A 21,970-nucleotide genomic window follows, 5' to 3' on the forward strand; every position below is an offset into this window, starting at 1 on the left:
AGGACAGTAGATGTGTACTGGGCTGATGTTGGCCAGTCACCAGGTACCCACCCAGCTGCTCTCCCACTCCTCCTCTTCAGCAGGGCAGGGATAAAAAGTAAGATGAAAAAGCTCATGGGTCAAGATAAAGACAGGGAGATTGCTCACCAGTAACCATCATGGGAAAAACAGACTCGACTTACGGAAATTTAATTTATCAACAAATAAATAGAGCAGAATAGTGAGAAACAAAACCAAACCCACAAACATCTCCCCATCCTTTCCTTCTTCCCAGGCTCAACTTCAATCCTGACTCTTCCACTTCCCCACTCCCAGTGGCACAGGGGGAATATGGAATGGGGATTGTGGTCAGTTATAATGCTTTGCCTTTGCTGCTCCTTCCTCCTCATGCTTTTCCCCTGCACCAGCATTGGGTCCCACCCACAGGATACAGTCCTTCATAAATTCTTCCAGTTTGCTTAGTCTTTCAGGAACAGACTGTTATACTTTGGGTCCCCCCCGGGGTCACAGACCTGCTAGACAATCTGCTCCTGCATGGGCTCCTCTCCACAAGCCACAGCTCCAGCCAGGAGCCTGCTCCTGCATGGAGTCTCCACAGTGTGCCACAGGACAGCTTATCTTCACCATAGGCTGCAAGGGAATCTCTGCTCCTGGAGCACATCCTCCTTCTCTCACCAGGGTGTCATAGGGCTGCTTCTCACACTTTTTTCCTCACTCCTCACTGCTGTGCAGCTTTGTTTTCCCAGAGCCACCACCATGGCCAAGGGGCTCAGCTGTGCCCTGAGGTGGGTGGGTTGGAGCCAGCTGGAACTGTCTGTTCCAGGCTCTCTTCACAGAGGCCACCCACGTACCCACCACTGCCAACACCTGGGCACCTGCACACCACACACTGTGCCAGTGCAAAGTGTCCCACACAAATATTTGGATAGAATCTGAGAATGGTTATTCATGTCGACTGAGGAATGTGAAAGGGTAAAGGCACGACCCCTTGTCTCACAAGAGAATTTAACTAAGACAACTGCTGAACTTCATACAGTTGTATTTCTCATGGGAAAACAGGCTGAAAAATATTTTTCATCACTATATATTGTCAGTCTTAAATTTTAACAACCCACTGTTTTTAATACCTGTACTAATTCCGGGAAGATTAACAAGAGTTCTGCCCTTACACCAGGGGCCTCACCCTGGGTGGGGCGGGTGGGAAGTCATGTAATGGGCTCATGGGAAGTCATGTAATGGGTTCTCAGGTTTACAGGAATAAATAATGATTTCTATTATAAATAGATTTGCATGACAGCTGAGGTTGGTGGAGGTAAAACATTACAACTTCAAAACACTTTTTTAGTTGAATCCTTGAATATGGTTTTAAGGATTAGCTCTTCTAATCTTCTTAAATACATACATACATATATATCATATAGGGAAACTACATGTATTACTAGTCAGGCTTGGGGAACAAAGCATCTCCATGTACACAGTAAGACAGTGCTAGTACAGCAAGAACATTGAGGATGTCACTGTGAAAAAAATTCTGACAATATTTGGCTGAAATTAGCTTAAAATGGAATAAAAATATTCTTTTAGCTCTTCCAATGAAACTTAGTTCTACTTAAGAAATGTCATGTATTAACAACAGCAATAAATCAAACATTTAATCCTACTGCCTAATGAGAACGTACACTGAATGCAGCAGGAGAAAATTAGGATTCTAGGTTTCACAATGTAAAATAATTTTTCAATTGTCTACCTCACTAGAGGTAATTTTTCTTGTAATTTTTCTTGCATCCTCTAAAGGGATTAAAAAGACTATTTTTCTTCTGTTGACTACTATGCATTATTAAACATGAAATGCGTAAGCCTTTTCACTCTTGGAGACCTTGGCATTCTTGTTACAGCTTTTACATCTGGACATTTGAGTTTAATGATTCCTAGGGGTTCTTATTTAGCTTCTCTTAAAATGGAGGTGAAAATATAAATGCTTCTCTAATGTTCTACATTAAACAAAATCTATAGCTGCATTTTTGTGCATATATATATGTATGTACATAAATATAAATAAGTATATTCATGAAACCACGCTTCTTTTAAATCTGTAGAACATCTACACCATGTGCTTCAGTCATCTGTTTATGTCTAATTAAGCACAGTTCAGCACAATTGAGTTTAAGAATCTACAGGTATCCCCACCCAAGTGGCAACATAATGCCTTCAGTTTAGAGGTTTACTCTATATTCTTCTGTGCTTTTAAGTATAGAAATCATTGACTTCCATATTTAGTGCTAGATCTTGTTTCCCATTACATAATGTACTATTTTGGTCATATAACCTTCATAAACTTTCCTGAAGTTTTAGAATCTGGCATCTAGAATTCTCTTTATCTATCAATTTCTAAGCAGACTACATGAAATTAGGTAGGTGACCTCACTTCAGTCTCTGTTGTAAAAGCATTCACACTACATGACAAGGAACCAAATGGGTTTGTAAAATAAAATTCTCTTGCAGTCCCTGAAAAGGCAGCATTGTTTAGGTCTGAAACACATTAAAAGGGCAGTGCAAGAAAGCTTGAACTGACGTGATCTTCACTGAATGCTTGGTCAAGACGAGCATTTAATTTTCCACTCCATTTAATCTGACATGTTTTTTGATTGCTAGTTTTTTTCTCTGAAGTGATAGATTTATGAGTAATAATACAGTGTGCTGTGTTCTGCACGGTTTAAAATGAGTATCTTCATACTTGGATGAATCTTTTACCGAAAACTCTTTCAACTTGTGAAGAGAGGAATGATTGTTCAGTAAGTACCTGCTTCATGAATTTCTTCTTGTCCAGTGTAAGAGGAAAACACTTGCCCAAAGAACTTATACTGCTGTTCTCTAAAGTTGTTTTGTAGGTAGTCCATCAGCATAACATAGCCAGACTGCTGCATTGTAAGGACTTCACAGAATACAGCTAACTAGAAGAGGGGAGGAAAAAAAGAAGTCAAAAGTCAAAATAAATTGAGCAGATTCTGCCAGCAGGCAAAAACTCTGGGGAGAAGCTGCTGGTTAAAGTCTCACAGTTGAGCTATCCAGCATGACACTGAACTTTCGTTCTTCTGTACCATCAATAAACATAATGGTTTACTCCACCAGTATTTCTCAATCACTCTGCTGTTGGAGCCGTGCTTTGCCCAGCACCACCATTTGGCTGGGGGAACGTGGAAAGAGTGTTTTGTACTCCTCTTTATCTGAGTTCAAAGTCCAGACAGCCTGGAGTATGTTCTTACTCATTTTAAGACAAGAAATGACTCAGATTCTAGTCCTAAACTAAAAAAAAAAAGGTAAAGATAACACACTCCAGTAATATATATGCTTTCTAATGTAATGGCTGCATGAAAAACTTCTAACTAGACAGAAGAAAAGCTATGTTGTTGGGCTGGCAATGAATGCCATACATGGCAAATACTTTTCTTTGGTATTATGTATAATGTTTTGGTTTTACAATATTACACAAATTACCTGGTTTTCAGAAATACTTATGGTATCTTTAAACACAATCCATTCAACTGTTTCAGAGCATGGAGGAGCTGATAAAGATCCATTATAAGTGTAATATTTGTCTGTTGCATTCGGCAAAAGATTCAGCAAAATAAATGGTTCTAAGGCAGCCTGTTTTCCTGAAAAAAAAAATAGATGGTTAAAATACTGCAGAAGCAATGAATAAATAGAAATCACACGGTCTAAAAGAGTTACCATTATAGGAACGTGCTAATTTTGAGGTTATTCAAAATCTAATCTCCAGAGAGACTAACATACAAATAAATTGCAGGGCCTTTTTTATTTAGTTTGAATAAGTATACCTCAAAACCAACTCTGTTTATTTGGGAAGGTGTACTGAGTTACTCCAGTAATAAACAGATAATCAGTACATCGGTTCACAAGAATTTGTTCATTTGTAAGCTTACTCATAAACCCCCAAGATGCCAAATCTTTGTCCCACTCTTGAACTTCAAAGAAAAAAAAATACATTAAATCTTCGTTCTAGGTTTCATTACATGGCTTCAAATTCTCCCTGAAATCAATCAAGTTTTTGAGTTCCTTGCAGGACCTAAACTGCTGCAGAAAATCACTGACTGGGGAGCTGTCACCATGTTAGACCTGAGAGTTAATATAACTTGTGATAGTGTAAGCAGAATTTCTGTGGATCAGGTTTTTTTAAAATGGTGATAATACAGCAAAAAACTGTAACACAGAGCAGTGAAGAATGCAAAGATGCCCTCTGGGAGAGTGTGACCACCCTGTTTACTGTCCTGTGAAAACAATATCACATCTTTCAGGTCAGCAGTTTACCTGGTACATTGTCAGCTGTTAGTAAGCATGAGGAATTGCTCAAAGTCCATCCTCAGAAGTCTAAGTTTCTACTGGTATGGCAGTAGGGTCCAGCAACAGAAATTGGCATAAATGGTGCCAATTTCAACAAGGCAGACTTATTTAGTCTGTGACAATTATCTGCCTTATTGTCTGGTGCATCCAAATTAATGCTGTTTTTCACAGCTTGGAATAGCATAGATCCTTATACACCTTAATTCAATTGAAAGTTACCGATTTTAAATTTCTCCCTATTTGGTAAATATTCACTCCTAAATATCTAATAAATTTGCAGACCCTGCATTAACTTGTGGTTTTAGATATATGTTACTTGAGCCCTGTACAGATTTTTGAACTGTCTTTGTCTTCATAATTCTTTACAAATTTGGTGACATCACATGAACAGTTTATTACAAGAGATTGGTGCCTTTCTTCTGTAGAGTGACTGCTCTACTGAGTTAAGGTTTAGGAGCTGGCTCCTCCCCCTCCTCCCCTCTTTTCCATGTGTCATGAAAAGGGAACATTTGGCAGTGGCAAGCAAAGCCCATCCTTCTGTTTCTCCTGTTGAAACACTAATCAGCCTTCAGACAGAAGCTATCCTTGCTATCTGGTATGTGTCTAGTTAACATATCCCTGCCTCAGTAAAAAAGAATGCCAGTCCATTTTATATAGATGCTTGACATGGGGACATGAAACTTCTCATTCATAGTAAGAATCCCTCCATACATTTCGCAGCTTTGGATTTTAGAATGTCCTTTAACGGCAGTCTAGATTTTAAAATAAAATTTTAAAATTTTATCGACAGCCTGGATTTTAAAATAAAACATGTACAAAGAATAATGAAAAACAGAGAGTTCATCCAGAAGAAACAGGAGTGCTCCTCTGCAGAGCTTGAGAACTCAGCAATTCGGATTCAAATAACCACAGTATAGATATGACTGACAAGAACAATTAATGTACATCACAGACAAAGACAGATTGTGTGCTATTCACCTTTCTTCAGAAGAAACAACTTGATTATTCATGACCTGAATTTTCTGAGCTCATCTGCAATTTTTTCAAGAAAATGATATTCTATTCATTGTTGAAGTGCCATGTAGTGACTGACTTGAATCTTGCTACCGTTAGTTTTACAGCTCCTTCCAAGGCTGTAGGATGGCATCTGCCTTGATGTATTACTCGTTCTCCTTTTTGTTTCATAGAAGATGGCACACAAAAGTAATGAATCTTAACTGCTTTACATTTTCACCTCCTCTGTCTTTATAATTCATGAAAGTTGCTCCCTTTTATATTTGTTGAATAGTGTTTGCTTTCCAGAGAAAAGAAAATCTTGATTTTAGCATCATACTTTTGAAAGCTTTAAAAACAGCTCTGTACACTTTCAACCTATCGATCTAAAGGACCTTTACAAAATCTAGCATCATTACATAAAAGAAATCTGAGACAGTTTACTTAAGGTTATGGACACGATGTAAGAAAATATCCCTGTTCAAGACCGTGCTCGTTCACATTTATTCTTCTGCAAAGCCACTGTGAAACCGAGTTAGAAACTGAGCCCAGATCTCTTCATGTACCACACTGAATTCCAATGTGTTCCAGTAAGCAACAATGTCAGAGCATTTCTTAAAGACAAAATTGTTAACAACTGGTTTTAATAATGCTACTACAAATACAATATAATTGGATTATTTCAGATTTTCACAGGAGTTACTGAAAAAAAGGATTCCTCTCCTCTGAGTCTACTGAATACTCTTGTAAGACCCACCCTGGATAGCTGCAACAGCACTATCTGGCTTCCAACCAGATATAAAAATGCTGAAATGCATGATTAAGAAGACTCACATAATAAATCCAGATTTACCTGGTTTTAGCATTTAAAAAGTTGCAAATTTCTCATGATAGTTAGATTTATTCATTTACACTTAGTTCTGTTGTTACAAATACTCAGTCTTGGGGTAAATAAATCATAGAAAATCATATCTCAAGTTAGAAGAGAGACCCATGAGGATCATCAAGTCCAACTCCTTACTTCTCACAGGACTATCTAAAACTAAATGATACAACTAAGCACCATCCAGATGCTTGGTGCCATGACCACTTACTTCTATGGGGAGCCTGTTCCAGTGACAGATCACCATCTCAGTGAAGGACCTTTTCTGATGTCCAGTCTGAACTTCCCCTGATGTAGCTTCATTCCATGTCCTCAGGTCCTATCACTGGTCACCACACAGAGATCAGCAAATCCCCCTCTGCTGCCCCCCTTAAGGAAGTTGTAGACTGTGATGAGGCACCCCTTCTCCAAGCTGAACAAAATAAGTCACCTCAGACACACCTTGTGTGTCTTGTCTTCTAGACCTTTCTCAATCTTGGTTGCCCTTCCCTGGATGCTCTCTAATAGCTTGACGTCCTTCTTACATTGTGGCACCCAGAACTGCACGCAGGACCCAGGGTGAGGCTGCCCCAGTGCAGAGCAGAGAGGGACAATCCTCTCCCTCGACTGGCAGGTGATGCTTTGCCTGATGCTCCCTAGGACATGGCTGGCCCTCCTGGCTGCCAGGGCACTGATGACTCATATATAACTTGCCATCAAACCAAACCCCCAGCTCTTTTTTCCAAAGGGATGCTCTCCAGACTCTCATTCCCCAGTTTGTACAAATAATAAAGACTACCCGGTCTCAGGTACAGAATCTGGCACTTGCTCATGTTAAATTTCACGTGGTTGGTGATCGTGAGCTCTCCAGTCTATTCAGATAACTTTTGTAATTTCTAACAAAATAGACACAGCTGAGCAATACAATACTGTGCTCCTCAATGTCTTAAAGGTTTCTTAATCACATTGAAATGGGATTTAGTCTAATCAGTAATCAATAAAACATGGAGGCAAACTTACCGAAACGACTAACACTATCTACTCCATTAATGATTGCATTATAATCTGGATTATCTTCTAGTCCAATCTGTTAAAAAGAAATTGTGTATTTTAACAGTGCACGCTTCATGAAAAAAACTTGAAAGTTACAGTTTACAACCAAAATTATAGATGACTTCAACCAAAATTATAGATGACTTCAAGCCAAGCAAACGTGTTTTGTCCATTTGCTTTTCTGCAAGAATAAATTAGAAAGAGACATGCAATTTTTTTAACTCAGTGGTCACACAATGGAACCAGTTAAATTCAGTTTGAACATCGGTATGTTTTAAGGCTTGTTAAATGACACAAAGATATACTTTGTTTACCTCAAACAAAATTGATAAAGCTCTTAGTTTTCCATTTCCTTTAACTGCCTCTTCAAAATCTGTAAACTGATCTGCATCATAGCAGTAGATTTGCATCTGCAAGTAAAAATATATTCAAATGTCATATATATATTAAAAAATTAAAAAATGCAGTTACTTATTCTCCATTGGAGAAAAAAACCATCCAAACAAAAAATTTAAATACAAATATATAGATTTTTTTAATTTATCTTACATGCATTATCTGAAGATAAAGAATGGAATTCATCAGCAATTGCCTATCTAAAAACAACCTCTCCTGGAAAACTATTAAGAACGCAGGAGTTCTCCTCTTCTGGACACATGATCCAGAGGATGCAGGCGAGATGAATCTTGAAATCAGTGATAAAACATGAATAATACTTCAAGATGTGCCTACTGCATCTGCCTTGCAGTAAGTGAAGAGAAGCATTGGTAATGTAAGATTACTGGACACTGTGCCCACATCTGACTGCAGCTGGGAAATCTCCAGCACTGGGCCACCAATATAAATGGGCAATGTTCTGTTCTGACCAGCTTTCTAGGAGATGATGATGGAAGAGAATATTCTCTTCAATGGCAGGACAGGTGGAGCGTGAGTGGGTATTTCCGAATGGCTAATGAGGTGAAGGAAACAACACTGCCCAGGGAAAGCTCCTGGCTCACAGCTCTCCCCTGTGTATAGGTCAATCTTGGTGCTACTGCTTTGCTCTCACATAGAAGCCCAAAGTACTTGGAATGAGGAGCAGCACAGTTGCTTGCCACAACTACATCTTTTTAACTGGAAAATGACCCCGATGTCATGTTGAGGGTAGAAAGTTTGGCCTGCAGAGTACCTTTGTGTACCTCAGCGAGAACTGCTCCATTCCCATGCTGCTGCAAACTGCTCTGCCAAACCAGCCAGGGGTATGCTGGCCTGGCTGCCTGTGAATGTGGCTGCACCCAGGACCTGCTCTCACATGGCTCTCGGCACACCACTACCAACTCTTTCCTGCCCAGCGACATGGGCCGTGCTTTGTCTCTGTGAGGTCCAGCAGTTCTGATGGGCTCTCAGCAAAGTCCTAGCTTTGAGAAGTCCGTTTACACTACAAACAATGAACTGATGTGGAATATGATGTGTCAAACTCATACGAGCTTAACTGTTAGTGGGAGCTTGAACTCTGTCAGATTAGCAGAACTGACATATCACGTCATCTTAAAAGATGTGTGAAAATAAAGTTTAGACATTCCCAACATGCCATGGACTAACATTTTACACTGCCCTTCTAAAATGCATAATTTAGATATTATTAATTTGGATTTAAGTGAATGATTATATTTGCAAATAGACAAATCAAGAGATAAACAAAGGCATTTAGTAAAGAATATTAATTTTTCAGATTGTCAAATCATCAAAATAATCACAATCAATTCTGTACTTTACCTCAAGAGGAAATTTTTGTCCTTCTAAACTATGTTCTGATCCATCTGATGATGCGTTGCATTTTCCCCAGTGAAAAGTGATCTTGCTTGCTTTGAATATGGTGTCTAACCCACCTCCACTTACATAATAATCACTTGTCAGATTAATTTCCACTGAACAAATTGAGAAAGAGAGAAAATAAGGAATGTCAAGATGAACACTAGCCAAGGCAGCTATAACTCTCATATTTCAGTATTAGGTGCTAGAAGGTAATATGATACACATATTTCTCTGTATTTCATAAATAATTTTGGCAGGAAATTGGTTATTTAAACTAAGTAAGAAGTGTGGTAATTCACTCTTATCATGGAGAAAATGTTTCATTTCATGCTGAAATTCATAAAATAATCATTTAATGAAGTGCACTTGGTCTCCTATTAACTGAAACTAGATACAGAACTACATTAAAAAGCTCAGACAACTGACAACCATCATGCTGGTTGTCTAAGAAAGTAAATTCCCAAACACATAACTTCCTGAAAGCACCCGTTTTTTTAACAAAAGGGAAAATATACACCTGCACCCCATTTTTACCGCAATTCTCTATACAAATCACGAAGCAACATGGGAAAAGAAAATTTTAGCCAGTTCTTAGGAGGACTGTCCTGACTGTGAGACCCCTTAGCCTTGAAGCTGTCTCCCACAGGAAGACATGATAACAGGTCTTCAGGTGGACACAGTTGCACACAAACTGTAGATGGGTCTAAGCATTTGTCTTCTGGAGAGCATGAGCAGGATGGAGTAGACTGAAGCCATACATCTTGGCTTTCCCATCTCCAGCTATTGAGAATTGCTTCACCTCTCACTGAAAAGACCACTAATACAGTTCAGTTTCATTACATTACTTTCCTCAAAACCTTGAAGACAATTTTAGCGAGCTTAGCAGTTCCTTGTATAATATCTGAATTTCTGTACATGAGGAAGAGCTCAGTTCACTTTCAAGGACTTTAAAGAATGTTTTCTCAGGGGCATCTTGGAAAGACAAATACACTGTTTATCTCAGCTAGTAGGGCAAGAGGGAAGTAAATGATTTGTGAGCAGTATGTAGGAAAAACAAGACGGGGCCAAGAACAGAAATTAGGAACAATGATCTAAACTAAACTGCACTGAACTGCACTAAACTAAACAGGCTGATCTAGAGGTCTCACTGGAACTGGTAGAAGGCAAAGAACATTGTCTAGAGATTCCTTGCTCTACACTTATGCCCAAAACCAGAAACAGTATTTCTAACAATCAGCTTTTAGTTACTGCTATCCTGAATTTATAAGGGGTTGCAAAAAGATTTGTCTGACAATTTGAATACCACCATAAGCTTCTTTTATGGTTGGGAGAAATAGGAACTTGTAGTTATAAATCACTTTTTTTCTAAAATACAATTCTAAAATTGGTAAGACAAATCAGACCATAAAAGTACCTAATTCTCTTCTTTGACTGTTAGAAGTCTACAAGAGTAATTCAGATGCAAGTTTCTACATTGTATGTGTCTATGTGTAAGTGAGATGAATCCCATCCTGAGTTTTTTGAAACCTCAGCTCATCCATGAAGTGCTTTCAGATGGGTAGGTAATTTATTCATACTTTTAAAAAATCATTTTTGCATATTCATTAGAGTCTACATATGTAGTAATAATTACCATTATTTCATAGCAAATGCCAAATTACTGTTTAGCTTCTATGAAATGCCCATGACAGGATGATAGTAAAGATGTGATGTCCATGCACATAATTTTTATTTGTGTGATTTTTCTGTTATGTTTAACTATTGTCATCACTGTTCTTATTTATTTATTTGTTTGTTTGTTTGTTTGTTTGTTTAATAGGTAAGTTCAGAACGCATGAAACGTGAAATGAAAATGATCCATTACAAGTCTTTGGTTAGTTGTCCATCTGTCCACTTTTCTGACGTCATTTAGCTCCAAACATGAAATCTGTCTTTTTACCTGTTTTGCCAGTGTTGCGAATGAAAGTATCTTCCAGAGTTTCCTTTTCCCATCCATGGAATTTAAGTTTCTTCAGGTTCACATTTACTTGGGTAAGATCTTCATCTATATTAATAGGTGATTGTTTGGCACCATTGCAGGCTGAATATTTCTTGCCCCAGTTCTTTTGGTTCAAAGTTCCTAGAAATCAAAACATTTTAGGTAAATACATTTAAAACTCAAAGTGGTAGCCATATATTTTTTACTGTGGTAAAGTTAAAACACAATTTGCAATCTGAGATCAGAGTACTTGCCCTTCTTTTAGACTTTGTCTGTAGCAATATTTAGCACACCTATCACTGCATCCTACCTTCAACAGTTAAGTCACACTTTGACCACTTTAGACATCATATATGCATTCCTATGAATCTCTAAGGAAAATATAAATCAACACCAAAACCCTCGCACACAATATGCATAAATTAAGAAAACCCAACTTTCTAGGTGAAAGAAATCAGCATTCAAAAAAACTTGGGAACTGCTGCAAAACTATCCTCTCCAAATAACTTTTAATCATGCCAATGTCATTAATGTTCATTCTGCCAAATGAAGTCGGCTCTCCAGCAAGATGTTTAAAAAATTTCCTTACACAGAGGAGAAAAGGTAAAGCGATTTTACCCTGAAAAAGAAAACGGATTAGCGATGTTGTGTCTGGAGAGCCTGGCTGTACGGCCTGGCTTTGCCCAGGGAGGGCTGTGTGCTCTTACTCCAACCACCCTTCTCCCTTTGCTGCTGCTGCTGGGCAGAGCAGCTGGGAGGTCCTGCACTGCAACAAGACCCCTTCTCCAGGGCACAGGGGCTGCACAGCACTTCACTGGGACCAGGTCAAACACAGACAATATGGACACGGGCACCATGTCCTTCAACAAAAACTTGATTATTTTTCATAAGAAATGCACAAATACTCCACTAAGCAGTATGATGTGTTAGCAGCTGCTCTGGCAATCTTTTGTTTATATAACATCCTAATATAAATAAGACGGTATTTTGTGTATGTTTATATGTTTGCAAACATATAGATATTTTTCCTGACAGGGAATTCTGGTAACACTTCAACAGCCTAATTAAAACCAAGAGTTAACTGCACAGACCTAAGAAAACGTAATTGCTTCAGTTAGCTTCCCACTTGCTAGTAGTTAAGAGCTAATATTAGTGCATCCAGTGCATATATTTGAATTCTATTACATATGTTGAAACAAAACAACATTCATAAACAGGCCACTGTGCCACATCCAAGTCTGTCAGCGAAGATTTGCTATATTGTACCCCAAACAAGGACAGCCCCCATATTGCACTCAGAAAATTCAGAGAGGGGAGAAGAGAGCAGCCAGTTCTGTCACCATGACAATAGGCAGTAATATAAAATGCCTAATCTGGACAGCCAGCTACCCGGAAACAAACCTGAGCTAAATTATTCAACAAGTACAAGTCAAGCTAGTTACCAGGATCACCTCGTTGCATCAGAATTACTGCAGGTCAGATGGTAGACAAACACATCTACTTCTTGCAAACAGCATCAGAAGAAACTGTTAGGCACAACAGCCAAGCAATCCAAAGTGAGTTCAACTTACAGGGTTATGAATGTGAATATCCTGCAGGTGGGCATTAGCGCCCTGTACCAAGCAAGCACATTAGGAATGGCACACGGAGTAAGCTTGCAGCTCCTCCTCAAGTCACACTTGTCCTGGACATTACCTGTTAGTTATAATTTATCACCTGGGAAAATAATGCAGTATTCTGATTTCTAATGTACTTTGATAAGAAAAGAGTGGTTAATATTTCACCTCTCTCTAAAGCTTCCCTTAAGAAATTCTGAGCTCAAGTCAACCAATACTTGAAGATGAATCTACTCAGGCCTTCTATAGTGAATGTTCTAAAAAGTATTGAAGGCTTTTAAAACCAAGCAAGCCAATTTTATGTAAATATAAACTAGAATAGTTAGCTTTTAAACGGAAAAGCTTCCAAACAGGGTCAAAAAGGACAGAAATAACAATTCTTAGCTTGCCCCATGCATCCCTGCAGACAGGCTCTTGTTACCAGCAGTAGTGGGTTGACCCTGGCCAGATGCCAGGTACCCACTAAAGCCGCTCTCTCACTCTCCCTCTGCAACTGGACAGAGGAGAGAGAAAAAAAAAAACAGCTAAGAATTCATGAGTTGAGATAAGAGCTGGGAGAGGTCAGTGACTGATCACCTTCACGGGCAAAACAAGGCTCAAAGTGGGGATAGTACTTATATTTATTACTAACAGGATAAGAGCCAAAGAGTGAGAAATAAAACAGTCTTAAAAACACCTTCCCCCCACCCCTCCTTCCTTCAGTGTTCTCCCTCCTCCCCCCCAGCGGTGCAGGGGGATGGGGAATGGGGGTTACAGTTGTTGTTTCTGCTGCTGCTCAGGGAGAGGAGTCCTTCCCCTGCTCCTATGGGGTCCCTCCCACAGGAGACAGTCCTTGATGGACCACTCCAGCATAAGTCCATCCCTCAGGCAGCAGTTCCTCCCAAACTGCTGTCCCGTGGGTCACTCCTCCATGGGGTGCAGTTCTTCATGAATGACGTGTACCGGTGTGGGTCCCCCACAGGGGCCACAAGTTCTACCCAGGAAAAACTTGCTCCAGTGTGGGCTTCCCTCTCCATGGGCTGCAGGTCTCCAGCAGGACCCCACTCCATCCTGGGCCTCCCACGGGGTCACAGCCTCCTTCATGCATCCACCTTCTCCAGCATGGGCTCCTCCATGGGCTGCAGGTGGGTCTCTGCACCCCAATGGTCCTCCACGGGCTGCTCCACCATGGTCTGCACCGTGGGCTGCAGGGGCCTCAGCTCTGGCACCTGGAGCACCTCCTCCCACTCCTTCTGCACTGACCTTGGTGTCTACGTTGTTATTCCCGTGTTCTCACTCCACTCTTCCCTGGCTGGAATTTTTTCTGCGCAACAATCTTCTGTTCTTAAATGTGTTATCACAGAGGTGTTACTATCACTCCTGATTATCTTGGCCTTGGCCAGTGGCAGGAAGTCCATCCTGGAGCCAGCTGGTTTTGGCTCCACGTAACAGGGGAAGCTTCTATCAGCTTCTAACAGAAGCCATCCCCGTAGGCCCCCCTCTCCCCCCTAAAACCCAGCTACGGAAACCCACTACACCAGGTCGGCTTTCAGACAGCTCAGTGACTTTCCAAGTTGCAGCAAACTATTTAGAGCCCTGCCTGGCAAGTTTGTGCCAATTTGTGCCAAGCTGGCTGCCAATGGCCATCCCCTGCAGTTAGGCTGCAGTCCCTGCTCCATGCTCTATTTCTTTTGCTCCTTTTGCCACAGCTGAAGACTTCTCAAGACTCCTGCTGTTGCCCCAAGGCAGTGGAAATCTCCATTCTCTTTCCACTGACATACCCAATCCCATTGCCCACCTGCAGTCTCTCCTTCAGAACATCATCACAAATTGTTTTCCAACATGCATTTCCCTTATTCTGCTCTTTCCACCACTGACATTAGAACTGACTGAAAACACTACTCTTTTCTCTCTCCCGCTAGTGTGCTTTTGGGTACTTTCTTCCATGCTTCTTTTGTTGAATACCATTATGCCATTTTTGCATTTTCTCTTTAAATTCCCTACTATCTTCCCTACTACTCTTTACATTCCCTACTTTCCACTATCAAGTTCAATAAAAACAAATAAATTAAAATTAGAGAAACTATAATCTCCTTCCAATTTCCTAGTTTTGTATTTTGTGGTTTTGTACGTAGAACTTAAGTTCTTCAACTTGATAGTTATTACCTGTGGCTCAATGTGTAATAAATAAATTCCTAGCATGAAGCTAGTGATAACAATAGGAATCTTTGCTCAACACAGAAGACAGTGTGAAGCCATAGCATGGATAAAAAACTATGGATTAAAATGTACAGGGAATCAATGGCAGGTTCTGGTCTGGTACAGGAACACATTATGGGGAATATCATAAGGAATGGAGTCTGAGAAGGAATGGAGAACTGGAGTCTGGTAATGATAATCCAAATTACATTTGAGCAGCAAAATATATATTTAGGTATGAATTCTGCAAGTGTTGGAGCCGATACTGGTTGTGTCTATATTAGCGAATAGTGCTGGACAATATGAATAGATTTATAGAGCGAAACAGTTGAGGTTGAGGACCAGATGTCCGTACCATATGTTTTTCAGAAGGTTTTTACCTCAGACTAGCTCTGTCTGGTCCCATGGGCTGAATGCCTATCAGCTGCTGAAGGGTAAAAGGTACTTTCCCGCAGTACATCTCCCGTTTAGTACCAGTTAAGATGGACCCATGTCACACACTGTGAGACAACTCTACCTTGTGAATCAAAGCTTGGCAAGTGGGGCGTAGACAGGAGATTTGCTTTAAAAGTCCACTCCTGATCTGAACTAAAATGTTAACATAAATGCATCTGGTATAGGTAGCAGGTGGTGAAACTGCTGCAGTTTACATAACTTGCTGAAAGCCAGAATAAAAGCAAAAGAACTGAATGTTTTTAAACAAGAACAGATTGTTTTACTATAGGTGTTACGATGGAAATCATAAATCAAAGCTGTGCCAGCCATTTTGAAAAATATTGTCGAAACTGAGCTTTGAAAATGAATTCCCCCAAACTGTGCTTTGGAAATCTGAGGAGAATAAAAATGTGCACAATATATCTTGAAGAGTGCACAGAGGAAGCAATGTTTGTCAAAGCTGTCAGCTCTGAAGAAGTAACTGGCAATTCACAAAGAAGGAAAATAAACCCAAACAAAGCAGACTACAAGTTAATGAAGGAATTATAACCTTTGCCACTCTTGCCGGGGGTAGAGTGCCTAAAGAAAATTTTCCTACCCTTTCTTTGTAGGAAATGTTCATACCTAACTCTGCTCCTTAACCTTAGTCCCAATGATCCCATCCCTACAATGAGCATCCAGTTCTCCTTTCGGCCTCCACTTGGTCCTCACTAGAGAAAAGACATTGAGTTAACTGGAGTGCATCCAGAGAAGGGTAACAAAGTTGGTGAGGAATCTGGAGCACAAGTCTTATGAGGAGCAGTTGAGGGAGCTGAGGCTGTTTAGTCTGGAGAAAACGATGCTCAGGGAAGATCTTTAATAATTTAAATGGGTTTATGTTAAAGATGAAAGGCAGCAGAAAGGAGAGATGGATTCTTTACATCCACTTAATTTCTTCCTCTCCATTTTTCATCAGCTTTTTTTTTCATAATGTTAAAATTACTTTTATAAATATAGATTGGACATATATAGGATATTAAAGATAACCCCTCTGTATGGACTGTTAATAATGGATTGTCCTTACCAAAAATGTTGTTGACTCATCACTTTGAACTGTTAAGTGGTTCCAATTTTTTTTTTAAGCAAACACATTTTATATAAGGTATGGGAAATTAGAAATAAGGTCATGAAAAGATGGGGGTACTTATAAGGGGACAAAATTTAAATTTAGATGCCAAATCAATACCTCTCCAAACATCAAACTACAGAGATCATTCTTTCCTTCCCTCTTTATTTCTGTGTCATTATTTAGGCAGTGCATCCAAACTGTATGAACAGAGGAGATGGAGATCAGCGAATCTCAGGATGTTTCATACCATTAATAACTACCGCATTTAGCTTATTACCAAAAGTTGCACAATGCAGAAGAATGATTTCAATTCTCAATCTGGGTAAGTGCACCACTGGCCCAAAAAGAGAAGTTCTGCCAATATAAATCTTGTGAATCTTACTGTACCTTGTACTCCAAAGGCTATGGCGTAACATTGCATTCTAGGGAACCGTTATGGTCATAAAAAAATGGATGGCTTAAATTTTGCATATTATTGAGTAGAAGACAACGCTTCTGCTTTATCTTGCTTGATCTTCACTGTAAGGATTTTTGGGTTTGTGTTTTTCCCCTCCAAAAGTCCCAACTATCCCCACAGCCTGATTGTGATCAGTCTCATAAAGTTTGTAAAAATTCTTCAGATTGGAAAATCCCTGAATTTAATGGATGACATTACTTGTCTGAAAAGAGTCATAGCTAGAGAGAAGGAGTTTTGGCTTCCAGGTTTGGGCTTAACCACTTACTATGACGGTCTCAGTGATTAAACTGCTTGCAGGTTTTCCAAGAATGGATTTCTTGCCAACATGTAGGTCAAGTGTTCAAAAATTAAATTGTACTGGTTTGGTTAAAGAGAGTCAGCCCACAGAGTAAATGGTTGTCCCCTATAAAAGCATTTAATAGCACTTAATTGCTTTGCAACCGGATGCATTCAGGCAAGCCAAAACATCCATTTAGTGACTTGTCATTTTGGTATCTAAGTATCAGCATACCTAGACTTTATTCTTTGTATCATGTCTATTTGCACACAAATATGGACTCTTTCTGAGAATACCCTGAAAGATGTCACAGCACTAACCTGCCTTCAGCTGAACCCTATTACATTAATCTTCTCTGTTTCTCATTTAAAATTTGCTGGACCACTTACCTCTTACTAAAATCTATCACAGAAAATGTGTCAGCAAAATTCTGATGAAACATTTTGCTATCTTCAGACTATGGCTCTTTCTTTCATCTTCTGCTGGCTTATTTTTTGAACATGAACTTTTTACGCATTCTTCATGTCTACAGTCACTGAGACATGGATCAATAAAATAGTCAAAAAGCAACTGAGAAAATTTTTTTCCTTTTTCACTTTATCCCCAGATAGAATAAACTATAAGTTGTTGAGATACAACGGAAAACTGTAATCAGTATTATTAATACAGTGGCTATCTGTTATTTTTTCTTCCTGAGAGTCAGTCTTATGAGTCATAGTCAGATTAAGTGAATTAGTGAGCAAAATGCATAGGAGAATAAATGCCAATGGACAGCATAATAGCAACTGTTTGCAGTTCCTCTTCTTCTTCATTCATTCCCTAAAAGATCTGACCATTGCAGGCTAGTTAGAAAATATACAATCAAATACTTCTGTGCTAGAGGAATACAGATTATCACTGATCCTACATCTGCAGGGCACTCAATGGCATGGCTGTTTAGACCAGAAGGATTATGGGAGAAACTCTGCCAACCTTTTAAGGTACCTCTTTTCTATTATTCTTATTTCATTGCTCCTGAATTTGCATATAATTGCAGCTAAAGAATCATGTAGTGATATATAATGAAAACTTCCCATGTAATTTTTTACAATTACTGTAGTGTTAAGATCTAAGTTATACTTTTTTTCAATTAAGTATTAAGGAAAGAAATTTGGTATGGTGCCAAATGAAAATATGTCCAGTAAAAAGAAACACATTCTTCCTCCTGTTTTATTTCATTCTTGACAATATATGAAACCTTAATTGGAAGCCCTGAGTATTTCTAACCTTGCTCTAAGCAACTGAGATTGCAGCAATTATTTCCTTTACCTTTAGTAATACTTAATAGATAGTGAAATTGAATACAACACTGTGGAGTGACAAAGATAATTCCAAGATTACAACTAACAAGAGCCAAAAGTAGAACTGGAATTTATAGAACTGACTCACTTTTAGGCAAAGAAATAAGCAATGAATGCCTTTTGGCTAGCACCAAAGAGCATGGCCTATGGCTTCATTTCATATACTGTGCCGTTGCACTTTTTAATTAGTTGCCAGTGTATCATGGCAATGTCAAAGGCTTGTTCGGTCTCCCACAAGAAGAGCATTCCCTACCTGTTCTTCTGCTGTTTCACATGCTGCTACCAAGGAACAAAGGAAGAATAAAATAGGATAATCACAAGCTTTGTCACCTAAAGCCACCCTTGATTTGCAACGTAAAAGTAACATTTTTATAACATGGTGCACTCCCATGAACAGTTTAGTTGTGCCTCCTGGAAGTAAAGCTTACTCCTAAACTTATGACTACTGCACAGATGTATATCATCTTTCTGTTGGTGAACAGGGGTGTAAATGAAGCTTATGGTGGTATCTCCCTCTGCCCCATATCATGTAACTACCATTCTATCACAAATGGAGTGGCTGCATATGAAACACATACACAGTACAAAAATTTTGTAGACTCAAACCTAGCACCAATTTTAAACTGACCAAAAAATGCACTTTAAAGGACTCTCAGCTGAAGCAAAGAAAGAGGAAGTTATAATCTGTTACAAGTGCAGCATTTATCAGCTGTCTGCTAAGTGACAGTTGATGTAGTTCCAGAAGATGAGCAAAACGAAATTCATCTTCAGGAGCAAGAAACTTCATTTTTGTCAGAGTACAGTTCACTATCTAAATCTAATGATTTGCACTATGGCACTATGTCAGTCTTCACTTTTAACTCTTCATTACTACAAAGTAGACTCTGTTGTATTTTAGAAATTGTCTTGGTGACAGAATCAGGCACTCATTAGAGAAACAAAATGCAATGATATATTTTAAAAGAGAGAGTATAATCTTCTCAACTCAACAGATCTAACAATATTGGTTTTCACTGAGCAAATCAATACGGTTTCCTTTTCTTTTCTATTGTGGTATGACCTCCATCCTTCCCTCCCTCCTGGACCAATAAATGTTAATGAGCAGTCTGTTTAGTTCCTTGAGAAGTCCTGTGGGGGCACAGCACAGGGGCACTTTTTCTAGTTATCAAACACATGCATTACTGTGTTGCTAACACCTAGGAAAATAACTTCTGTCAGCACTAGCCTACCTAAAAGAATAATACATTTCATAAAAGCCAAAGTCAAAAGTTCTGAACCAAAGCCTGCTGAATTATATAAACAAATCATGACTACATTCTCTGGGCTTTGGATCAGATTGGCTGCAAATACACAAAATCGCTATTGAACAACACTAGCGGAACTAGCAAAAGTCACACAAAAAGATATGAAAAAGGTCAGTATTTACCTCTGAATAGCGAAAAGGCAATTTTCACCAAAAGCTCCCTAAATATTCTATTATTGCCTGTGCCCTAAGGCACTGTCAGTTTACCTAAGCTGAGGAACCAAAATCAAAGCCCATTTTGGATTCAAAGAATTGTCATCCCTTGCCACCATCTTCCAAGGCACAGACCCAGCTGGTATGCACCTAGTGACCCTCAGACCATGCAGCCAACAGCATCAAGATGAAAGCAAAGCCCTGCAGCAGCGACTCCTGCCCTGCAAGACCATTCAAAGTGATGCCCATTTTAATACAATATTCCAGTAGCTACAGCCAGACAGTGTATTTGGCACAACATGAGTTGAGTACCTTCCTCAGCCAAAAGAAAATTATTCATCATCCATATTTTGCATTTCCCATGAAAAGGCCTGAGAATATTTAAAAGGGGAACAAGTCCTCTTCACTCACCCTGCCAGTGCTGTGACATGGTGAGGCTAAAAATTCAAGCATCATTGGTCCGCAAGAAGATAAGGAGAGGGAAGGCTGATTTTGTAGACCAGCAGCTAGAGCATTCAGCAGGGAAAGGGCAGGGATAACACAAAAGTGCTGAGATAGGCACCTTTCCGGAAATTGGTGGATTCTGAAGAAAATAACTCCCTCTTGTGCTATTTATGTGCCTAATGTAGGTGCCAAACCTTGAATTGTGAACTTAAAAGAAGATACACATTCCTTACCATCAGCGTTATTACAATGGGACATGCTAAACCTTTGTGCACTTGAGAAGTCTACACAGCAACTTGCTGCAAAATAAGATTTTCAAATTCGCACCTTAGATTATTCCTCATGTAGCTCCAACTGGCACACATAACCCCTAAATCATAGTCTAATTATTCTACAGTATTTCTCTGGTGTTTTGGTTCTCATTTGAATTAGATCCATATGCACAGTCAGCTATTCTGGTCACAGAATGTACTGATGGCCACAAAACCCCTTGCGTATCATTAGTCTGTTCATATAAATAGATGATATTTCTGTAGCAAATCAAATTCCTCTATTATTAAAGCAATTAGAGCAAACAATTGTTATGAATTGACAAACATAATCAATTTCTAGTCGTTTTTAACTTGCTATTCCAGCACAATATCTAGTGTATGTAATATGGCTTTTGGCAACAAGTAGCACAGCATGCATTAAGAGTTTTCTGACATAGTTCCATGACTATTGAATCATAGAACCACAAAATACCAGGTTGCAAGGGGCCTCAATGATCATCTGATCCAACCTTTCTTACCAAAAGCACAATCCAGAAAAGGTGGCCCAGTACCCTGTCCAGCTGAATCTTAAAAATGTCCATGATGGGGATTCTACCACTTCCCAGATTATTTCAATGCCTGATTATTCTCACTGTGGAAAAGTTTTGTCTTGTGACCAAAGTAAAAAATCCTCTATTGGCCTAAGTCTGCATCAAACAATGACGTCTAATTCCTGCATTCTCAAACATGAAGCTCAGACTGCACACTGCCATTACTAAACTCTAACCAGCAACCAGGTACCATGCAGCCGCTCACTTACTCCCACCATCCCAGTGGGATGGGGAGGATAATTAAAAAAAGAGTAAAACTCATGGGTTGAGAGATGAACAGTTCAATAAATGGAAATTACAGTAAATTACAATAGCAATATTAATAATATTAATAATAATAATAATAATGGAAAAGGAGACAGAGAGGAATAAAACCCAAGAGAAATAAGTGATGCACAACACAACCGATCCACCCACTGACTGCTACCCCGATCCCCAGCAGCAATCAGTGGCTCCCAGCCAACTCTCATCACTGTATTACTGAGGCTGATGCTCTATGGTATGGAATATCTCTTTGGCTAGTTTGGGTCACCTGTTCTGGCTGTGGTCCTTCACAGCTTCTTGTGTACTGTGCACCTCCTCACTGTCAGAGCATGGGAAACTGAAAAGCCTTTGACATAGGGTAAGCCGTACTTAGCAACAACTGAAACATCAGTGTGTTATTAACATTATTCTCATACTAAATTCAAAACACAGTCAACACTGTACCAGCTACTAAGCAGAAAATTAACTGTATCCAAGCCAAAACCAGGACTCAT

At 39.3% G+C, this 21,970-nt stretch overlaps 1 protein-coding gene across 5 annotated transcripts in view; it reads right to left on the minus strand.

The window, feature by feature from the left end:
* Positions 1-21,970, minus strand: part of PTPRZ1 (protein tyrosine phosphatase receptor type Z1) — a 132,999-nt gene that overhangs the window by 50,764 nt on the left and 60,265 nt on the right. For all 5 annotated transcript variants that reach the window (XM_032687425.1, XM_032687422.1, XM_032687423.1 and 2 more), the window contains exons 3-8: positions 11,001-11,180; positions 9,023-9,174; positions 7,582-7,677; positions 7,235-7,301; positions 3,496-3,653; positions 2,801-2,951 (exon numbers count right to left, since the gene is read on the minus strand). In XM_032687425.1, the coding sequence (XP_032543316.1) occupies positions 2,801-2,951; positions 3,496-3,653; positions 7,235-7,301; positions 7,582-7,677; positions 9,023-9,174; positions 11,001-11,180 (804 nt within the window). The remainder of the gene's footprint in view (positions 1-2,800; positions 2,952-3,495; positions 3,654-7,234; positions 7,302-7,581; positions 7,678-9,022; positions 9,175-11,000; positions 11,181-21,970) is intronic.

Source organism: Chiroxiphia lanceolata, chromosome 5 (assembly GCF_009829145.1).
Source record: "Chiroxiphia lanceolata isolate bChiLan1 chromosome 5, bChiLan1.pri, whole genome shotgun sequence".
Taxonomy (NCBI): Eukaryota; Metazoa; Chordata; class Aves; order Passeriformes; family Pipridae; genus Chiroxiphia; species Chiroxiphia lanceolata.